This window comes from Cibotium barometz, chromosome 58 (assembly GCF_041138505.1).
Source record: "Cibotium barometz isolate CiBa-2024 chromosome 58, ASM4113850v1, whole genome shotgun sequence".
In the NCBI taxonomy this organism is placed as follows: Eukaryota; Viridiplantae; Streptophyta; class Polypodiopsida; order Cyatheales; family Cibotiaceae; genus Cibotium; species Cibotium barometz.
This window is the reverse complement of record NC_141103.1, coordinates 11,118,403-11,128,522: the sequence shown is the minus strand read 5'-3', so window position 1 is coordinate 11,128,522 and position 10,120 is coordinate 11,118,403. Positions and strand designations below refer to the sequence as shown.

General features: G+C 37.0%; 1 protein-coding gene across 1 annotated transcript; it reads right to left on the bottom strand.

Moving 5' to 3' along the window:
* Positions 1-265: 265 nt before the first annotated feature.
* On the bottom strand, positions 266-1,096 carry LOC147605892 (cyanovirin-N homolog). The gene is made up of 2 exons (XM_086792623.1): positions 950-1,096; positions 266-713 (listed from the first exon to the last, which is right to left on the bottom strand). The coding sequence occupies exons 1-2, from the start codon at positions 1,034-1,036 to the stop codon at positions 408-410; spliced, it is 393 nt and encodes a 130-aa protein (XP_086648749.1). The 5' UTR covers positions 1,037-1,096; the 3' UTR covers positions 266-407.
* Between the last annotated feature and the right edge of the window lie 9,024 nt (positions 1,097-10,120).

The window sequence follows — 10,120 nt, the reverse complement described above, 5'->3', positions numbered from 1 at the left end:
TTTGACTTTTATGCTTGCACTTTTCTAAGAGTGTGGATTTCCAAGGACTTTGTGTCTTCTTATCAATTTGTGTGATAACTGGGTACATTTTGAAAACGATATATCCATGCCAACACATCCTCTTCGGTAATCTGGAAAAAGCTTTCTGGACGGACCTTTGGATCAGATTTGTGATGAGGATACAGCTGCCGAGTTTAAACAACGTTTATTAGTGATTGATATGTGTGCTTATCAGATTTCCTTTTATTTTCACTAAACTCGGTACTGATTCAAAATAAACCAGGCTGTTATTTAAAATTTGCAGCTTTGTGTACACGGTAGAGACAACATAGAGGAGGAGAGCTGCGTGTAACACTGGTTGTGCCGTGTTCTATCCTATATATAGGTGGCCGCGGTGTGCCGATACGCTAGACACACGAAACGAGGTAGCCGTTGTTATTGCTGATGCAGTTATCGAGGTCCAGGCTGGTCTGGATAAGGGCACCGCCGTCGTTCTTACAGTTGGCGGTGAGGGTGTGTCCGCCGCTCAGGCCTATGTTTGAGCAAGTCGCTGCGAAGTCAGCACCGGGGCACTGCAGGTTGCCATTGTTGTTGCTCACATGCTGGTTCAGGTCGATGGATGATGTCACCGAGTTGCCGCTCTCGGACGCGCAGCTGGCCGTCAATGTCGACCCGCTTAAGCCCTCGTCGGCGCACGATGCTGCGTAGTTGCACTGCACGCATAACAACATACAATATTTGATCATGGCCTCTCCAACCAGCCTACAGCTTCCATATACGGGAAAGACAGAGAGAGCAGTTCTACGCTAATAAGATTTAGGGTACGACGCGCTCATGAGGATTAGAACGAGACGACAAGTTTTCATTTTTTTTTAAATAAAAAATGATTTGAACTTGTAATTATGCTGGAAACGAGAATAACAAGGAGAAAGAAAAGCTGTCTTCTTACTGATGCAGTGACGCGTAAACCCCCAGCCACAGCTAGGAGAAAGCACAGAAGTAAGATGTGAGCAGGCGATGAGAATAAAGCAGCCATAATAATAATTGCTAATCAGCTTGCTCTTTCGGAGAAGGAGAATAGAGTGGCAAGCGTCTCCGGTACCTCTTATAACCCAAGAATAACGCTTTTAGGTGAGTACCAAGTCTAAGATTTAGGAGACGGTCAATATTTCCGTCTAGATTTAGTTTGTCGGCCATGTCTCCGTTTGACAATGTACGCGCCCTCGCGCGGCGAAACGAAGGTGATGAATATATTATTCACAAGAATAGCGAAGCCTCAGGGTGAAGGTACACAGAAAGGGAGAAATAAAATAAAAGCTCCATTGAAAGAACAAGTGCTAGCTTTCAAATTGAACAAGGTTATGAATATATTATTCACAAGAATAGCGAAGCCTCAGGGTAAGGGTACACAGAAAGGGAGAAATAAAATAAAAGCTCCATTGAAAGAACAAGTGCTAGCTTTCAAATTGAACCAAAAAAAAACGTGTAAAACATGAGAACCAGCGACTCAACACCGGTTTTGGAATAACCCTGAATGCTTTATCCAAGTGGCACAATACGTGGCCCCCAAAGTTGAAAAGATGAAAAGTGGTTAATGGTCCCGAAAGTTTATATTGTACACAGAGTGTACGTAGGCCTCAAGTCGTGTATTTGGTAAATGACATGTTGCATTTATTTTTCTGGTTTTCTTCCATATATAATGCATTTACTTTTGTTTGGACACATGGGGTAAGGGAAACTATTATCTCTAAGAGATTCAACAAAGTCACGAGCTACAAAACACAAGGAAGACAAGTCATCTATTAATCTCCATGGAATTCGTGCATGAGATGAAATCTTACTTAATGATATTGGGAGAAAAGTTCTAAGATACCTAGTGGTGTATGCACACTACAAAGTGGTCTGGTGGCTAATTCAATAGACATAATAACCTTCATTCTAGACTCTCTACTATTGATATATTAATGCAAGCATTCTATGGTGACACTTATATCATTCAAGATATATCTTGTATGTAATTTTGCACAGAGACTTGGGATCAGTAGTAATCTTTCAAGGGACCGTAGCAATAAATTTAATATTATACTCAATAGCTTGTTGGAAAAATCTTCCTTCTAGCAAACATGCCTAGAACTTACCAAAAAAACTCTCATTCTACTCTCGTTAACATTTACCTTGTTATTTGTAAGGCGCCCATGCCATCTTTTCACAAGAAACTCTCTACTTTTGTAATCTGGCATTGGTACCGATACACCAGCTAAGCATTGATGGTAAATGCCAAAGGATAATAAGTCATTAGACTTTATTGTAGAGCATCAGAGTGGAATTAATCAAAGTAAGACAAGAGTCTATTTTAAGTTATGCTGGTAAGTCATAATGTGAATTTTTTCTCCTTATATATATATAACACTTTTGTAGAGTCTTCGTTCAGAGTTCTCAAGTGGAGGATGAACAATACACTTCCCATTTTAAACTAAGCTTTGTGACCTCTCTCTCTCTCTCTCTCTCTCTCTCTCTCTCTCATGCACACACACACTAAAAGGACATCACATAACCACAAGTTTCTAAGTGAGAGAATCATGGATATTCTATCTTATCTAGACAACCATTCATGTAGGGAGGAGGTGAAGATGTAGGGGGAAATGAAGGGGTCACAGTGGCTCATGTGCATGTTCCTTTATAAGGGGACCAATTTTATGAGTCCACAACACCAATATACTCTTATTATGGGTATCAGAGCCTCATCTCCATCTTACTTGAACCCATTCATCAAAATTAAGCTCCTAAATTACATAATAACTAGAAATCAAGCTCCCTACTAAAATCTATTTTTTCCCTCTTTGTAGCCCTTGTGCTTAATCAGCTCATTAAACAAGCATTTGTAGCTTTTGTACTCCTTACAAGAGGGAGTGAAGAGCCTTCCAAGCAAAGAAGTGAAAACTCTATGATCTTATATCATCAACAATAACTACTTGTTCTAGAAAATCAAACACTAAAGTGGTAGCCCAAATCTACGCAACATGTTAAATCTACTCTATTGCTTGTCTATTGTCAAAATTGACTATATACTAATGTTATAAGGAATCTCTACATTGACTTTGATGAGAAAGCATCAAGTATTGTAGTGCTAGCAACACACCAATCTCTATATGGGTCGTAGAGAGTGTCTATTGAGATTATGAAACCATCAAGTATTGTAGCCATAGCAACACTCCAATCTCTATATGAATCGTAGAGACTGTCTATTGAGATTATGAATTACAGAGATATTTTAGTCAGTGAGATGTTTCTTGGTATCTCACACCTCTAATTAAAATCTCATTCAAGTGTTTCTAGTACTCTATTGTTGACTCCAAAATCAAACTTGATTTTCCCCTTGATTCTAAATTACTATGTAATCAAAATTGATTTGCCCCTTGATTCTAGCACAAATATGCACTTGCATGATGAAGCCATGTAAAGCATCATTGTACTAGGGATTAGACAATGCACAACAAACTGATGAGATAAGACCTCCTCTCATTCTCATTACGGCATCCAATTCATATCACTTTAATGAGACAAGAGTTATGGAGCATAGTTAATGGTTAATGGTAAGGAGGAGAAATCCACAACTAGAGATGATAAAGAACTCTATATTATATCACTTGCTTTAGTATCGTATTCATCATATTTATGATCTTGATTCATTCTTAGATGCAAGGGAGCTACAAAAATTGTTTGGGGCCAAGGGAAATATTGGTAAGATAACTCTAAGATAACACTTAAAAGTGAATCTTTTGGATTAAAAATGAAACCTTGAGACTTTTTATAGTTCTATGGTGAGGATAGCACAGAGAGCATCTAAATTCCAACATCATCTGAATCCCTTCATCTCTAAGCTTGGACAAGGTCAGCACAACAAGTGGTATAGGGTTGTCGACTGCATCCCTTACTATTGGTTGGCGGGAATGATGGCATTTTCATCACTATCTTCTATGGATTCTAACCCATAATGGACCTACACAAGAGATATATGCTATTTATCACAGAACCATGGCAAGATTTACAGCATCTTCAATATTAAATTGAACATTCTAAAACTACAAAGTTGTTGCCTTCAATTTTGTGCAATACTTTTGAACATGTCCATAGATATTACAATAAAGAAATGGTGTCGGCCTTGTAAATATTTTTCTAAGAGACTTTACATTGACCTAAATGTGCATTCAGAACACCATTAATGTCCACAAGAGTAGAAGTTTCTAAAAATGGTTTAGGTGTTAGCATTGAAATCGAAAAATTTACTACTTTAAAAACCACACATCCACTTTCTCTTCCATCCTTTGAGCACTATTATTAGCCTTGTGGGAAAGCTTAGTAGTGTAGAACTTGGAGTCCAATTTGATTCTATCCTTTGAGCACTCTAAATACCCCATGAAATGTTGGAGGACCATGATCCATTAGTCTTCTAAAAATATCATGCTCGAGTGGGGGTTTTTTAAAAAAATAATTTCATATTCTCATACATAGACAGGTTTGCCCTCAAAAGCAATTGGTGTAATTTAATTGAAATTTGAGCTATAGATTCAGCTTCAATTTGCTTTAATGGTTTTAAAAACTCATAGTAGGATACTTAGCCTTCGATAGTCAGTTTTAATGGTACTCGCATCCTCAAAATGTTCGTCAAAATAGCCTTCTATATATAAGTCAAAAAACGCATCAAAATTTGCGTTGATGTGATAATGACTATAGACAAGTGGATAAAAGGATCCAAATTTTTTTGTTTGGTGTGATGCACTAAAAAATAATGAGAGTTTAGCAACGAAAATAGTAGTGCTTTTATAACTAGAAGGGTACGGAGATGTCAAGCCTATATCACTGCTAAACACACTGCTATGTTCGCTGATGACAGCATCACTACTCTCACAGCATACGAAATAGCGTTGCTTAGCAACGATATTGTGCTACTCAACAGGGAAAGTTGTGCATAATAAAAAAAAGTTGGGACAGAATGGGGAGTCTGCACAGTGTTGGAGCTCTATATATGGCTCACTCTACCTAACTTGGTCTCACCTATATATATGTATCTTGTCCTCAATATGAATCAGTCTTTGGGAGCGTACATGATGTGTCTCTTGTCTCGTCTCTTTCTCTCTACATTTCAACACACAGGACTCCTCAATTTGCGCCAGCTCTTTTTTTTCTAATATAGACACAATAAAACTAACATAACTTCACATCATGGACAAGTGTAATGTAAAACTTGAAAAATACCAAAAAGAAAAGACATTTGCAAACCATGGTTTTAGGATTGTCAAAATTCAATTACAATACTTAGCGGAATTTTTGTAAGTGTATTTTTTCAAAAAACTCATATACAAGATAAAGCGTAATAAATACCTATGGATCTAGGGGCTATCTAGATCTCAGGCTGTGAGATTGGTATTGTTCCTTGCAGCTCTAGCCCCTTCGCTTCTCACATTTCCATTACTACCACCATGGACATTTGCACCATCGTTTATAGCTACATGATTCTAAAACACAATAAAACTAACACAAGTGAGAATCAATTTTGTAGAAACAAAGAGATTTAGGGTTTAGGAATGTACTTACTTGACATGCTTGCCAAGCTTCTCCAAAAGTAACAATATATCCTTCATCTTGCATCCTATCAAATAGAGCTTACAAACCCCGTTGTAATGTGAAATCATATTCCTCTTGCGTAGGGGACAGTCCATTACTTCAAGCTATAGACATATAAACAAATGAATATTTTAGAAAGTTATTATTTAAGATAACCTTCTTTAATTAAAAGATAAGATACAAGTTGAGACTAATATATACTTACAAATATTATTGGGATATCGACTCCTCCTTCACGTGTGACATCATGCCTCAAGTTATTTGCCATCTATCCAAGAAAAAACATAACTACTTTAAACTCTTATGCATAGGAAGCCACGGGCATACATAGGAAGCTATCGACATGTGTTGGATGATATCAGCATGCATCGGTTGCTACCGGCACGTATAGGAAGCTACCGGCATGTATTGGTGGCTACCGGAATGCATTGGTTGCTATCGACATGTGTTGGTGGCTACCGGCATGCGTAGGAAGCTAATGGCATGCGTTGGATGCTACCGGCATGCGTAGGTTGCTGCTGGCATGCGTAGGTAGCTACCGGCAGGCATAAAGCATGGAGCATGGAAAAATAAACAAACCCTAATCTTAAAACCCTAAACTTACAAACACTATAACATGTAAAAGCATAAGAGAAGAAACATATAAGAAAAAGATCTCTTACCTTTTTTGAGGCTTGTATGTGTTGAAAACCTACAAAATCAAACCAAAATAAGAAAAAAAATATTAGTAAAAGACCCTAATCTTGAAAGCCCTAAAATTTATAAACCCTATAAATATGTAAAAGCATGAAAGAAGAAATATACAAGAAATATACAAGAGAAAGAGATCTCTTGTGAGGCTTGTACGTGTTGAAAACCTACAAAAATAAACCAAGTCAAGAAAAAAAAGTTTTAAAGAAAATCAAGATCTCTTACTATATGAATCTTTAATGGAGAGCTCTTAATTAGGGAAAAGGAAGAAAATAAAAACTCAAAAGAGAGAAAAGAGAAAGGAAATACTTAAAAGATAGCTTTCATGAAAAGCCTGTTTGCATAGGAGATAAATGAAAACAGTAGACATACCTTGCTTGAGCTTGAGGAGGATAGGGTAGCAGAGGTAGAAGTGATAAACAAGGCAAAAACCTGCAAAAAAAAAACTCAGAGTACAAGTTTATTGTATTAAAAAAAGATGAATTTTTACCATATTTTTTCTCTCATCTATATATATATATACTTGCACAAGTAAATAAATCCTAAGTCTATTTCCTCATATATATTTATGCCTAAGAAATCTTTTTCCTAAAAGTCTCCTTTTGCATCCAACCTACTATGCCCTATCCTAGCTATGCTATGATACTACTATATATATTATTTACACCACCATATTGTATTTATTAGAATTCACACCTAATAGATTTAAAAGCCATGCTACACCATATATTTATGCTATATAATATCATTGTTTCTCCCTCATTATCAATCTCCACTCTCCCATCCTCTTTTTCTCGACACCACCTTGTGGGGCCCAGCCACGCCCATGTGTTTACATGGGTCTCACTTGTCCCATACGCATGCTGGAAGCTCCCTCCTCACACCCTCATGCACAGCCTCTCCACCCGGGCCCATGATAACAGGACATAACCTAAGCCTCTTCATTCATTCTAAGCCTCCATATGTTCACATTTTTTCCTAATATTGTTTACGACTTCTCCAGAATCTAATGTTTTCTTTTAGTATCAAAAATTTACAGCACTGTGATCACATGGACACCATTTTCAAGTGGAGCTGATCGATAAGAAGATACAACATTCGATTGTGGTGTTAAAGCAAATTTCATGCAGGAAAGGAGGACTACTACAAGTGATTCAAATACAGATATGAGCATGCTCGATTACTTTGGAACCATCCAAGATATCATCAAGGTTGGCTTTAGAAAGTTTCATATGTTTATCTTTGAAGTTAAGTGGTTCAAGGTAGTCACAATAGGAGCACATGCAACCGTACGAAGAGACAAATCCAGATTAGTTCAAGTGGACTCCACAAAGATATGGACATACCAAAAAGACACATTTGTACTACCAAGGCATTGTGAGCAAATAATCTTTAAGGAGGACCCAAGAGATCTGTGATGGTGTTTTGTAATCCAAGTGGCACCACATAATAAACAAATATATGAAAACATCGAAATAGATGGAGATAAAGCAGAGTTTGGTGTGGACCAGCAAGATCAAGTTCCACTACATGTCAAAGTACAGTAAGAGCAAGGGCTAGATGAAGGTGTAGAGATCGAACAATCAGACACAAGAAATGTTGTAGACACAGTAGATAGTGATCTTGATGAAGAGCCAGAAAATGAGGAACCAGAGCGAGAGCTAGAAGATTTAGAGGCCGGCATAGATGCATCGTCTATTCCCACACAATTTCAAGATGGAGGGATTTTTCTTGAAATAGATATTTTTGGAGCTAATGATCTTTTTGAAGATGAGAGGGTTGATAATGATGAACTTTGATTTTGTAAACATGCAAATATTCTCACATGTTATGATTTGATGGTAATGTATTTATTAGTTTCATTTAATTTTATAAGTATTCTATTATACTAAAAGTGAAAAAGAAACATATATATTGGTAATGATACAAATAAGGTAAAAAAAGTTAAATTAAATTTTTGACTTTTATTTCAATGTGTATAGCGACGTTATTTCCAACATTTGTAGCGACATTGTTTTCGATGTCAATAAAGACCCTTTTATAGACGCTTATTCCAACATCAAAAAAAAAATGTCAAAATACGTCGTCACAACAAAGAGCTCTCATTCTACTCTCGTTAACATTTACCTTGTTATTTGTAAGTTGCCCATGCCATCTATCACAAGAAACTCTCTTCTTTTGTAATCTAGAATTGGTTCTGATACACTAGGTAAATGCCAATGGATAATAAGTCATTAGACTTTATTGTAGATCATCGAAGTGGACTTATGACATAAGTCTATTTTAAGTTATGCTGGTTAGTCATAATGTGAAAATTTTCTCCTGATATATATGTATATATATATAACACTTTCGTAGAGTTTTTGTTCATAGTTCTCAAGTGGAGGATAAACAATACACTTCCCATTTTAAACTAAGATTTGTGAGACCTCTCTCTCTCTCTCTCTCTCTCTCTCTCTCTCTCTCACGCACACACACACACTAAAAGGACAGCACATAACCACGAGTTTCTAAGTGAGAGAATCAGGGAGGCTCTATCTTATTTAGCCAACCATTCATGTAGGGGGGAGGTGAAGAAGATGTAGGGGGAAATGAAGGGGTCACAGCTCATGTACATGTGCCTATATACGGGGACCAATTTTATGAGTCCACAACACCAATATACTCTTATTATGTGTATCAACACCTTATCTCCAATTTGACTTTATTCTTTCACTTTGCTGATGAAGAAACTAGGTAGCTACTTTACCTTTTAAGAGTCTGGATTTCGAAGGGCTTTGTGCCTTCTTCTCAATTTGTGTGATAACTGGCCACATTTTGAAAACAATATATCCATGCCAAGATATCCTCTTTGTTGGTAATTTGGAAAAGGCTTTGTCGATGGACCTTTAGATCGGTTTTGTGATGAGCATACAGCTGCCGAGTTGAAACAAGGTTTATTAGTGATTGATTAGTATGATTATCAAATTTTCTTTTATTTTCAATAAACTCCTAGTGCATCGAGGCATCTTTATACAGAGGAGAACCCGGCATATTCCTTTTGGGAAGGTAACACTATTCAGGAAGAAGTGAGGAGGAACCCAAGAAGCAATGATAGGAAGACAGGACTTCTACCAAAACAATTATGTATTGTACACAAAAATGACTCTAGCTCGAAGTGCTAGTAAGCCCTTAAGGACCTCGTTCACTCTAGAATCGATGATAATTATGGATTGCACATTAGCAAATGGGTATAAACCTAGTACTAATTTTTAAAAAAATCTCTTATAAACCACGCTCTTATTTAAAATTTGCAGCATTGTGTACATGGTAGAGGTAACATAGTGGAGAGCTACAAGCAACACTGGTTGTGCCGTGTTATACCCTATATATAGGTGGCCGCGGTGGGCCGATATGCTAGACACATAAAACGAGGTAGAAGCCGTTGTTATTCTCATCGAGAAAAGTTTGGAAACAATTGTCATTAATCAATTTTAATTTCAACGCTTACTGCACCGGTGAATCTGATGATGATTTCAGCGCTCATTTCGGGGGCTGTTTTGAGGAATCGATACCGACACTTTTCTCGACATGAATTTGGACACTTTTAGGGTTTTTTATATGTTCATTTCCACCGAGAAAGACGTTGAAAATAGGATTGCATGTAATAGTGAAACATTCTATCAACAACCACTTCGATTGAGATCAATTTAACTTTTATGCTTGCACTTTTCTAAGAGTGTAGATTTCCAAGGACTTTGTAGCTTCTTATCAATTTGTGTGATAACTGGCTACATTTTGAAAACGATATATCCATGCCAACACA

Coding starts and splice junctions, on each gene's coding strand:
- LOC147605892 (XM_086792623.1), bottom strand. CDS start 1,036: ATGGCTGCTTTATTCTCATCGCCTGCTCACATCTTACTTCTGTGCTTT. Junction 714..949: donor GTTTACGCGTCACTGCATCA/GTAAGAAGACAG, acceptor TTATGCGTGCAG/TGCAACTACGCAGCATCGTG.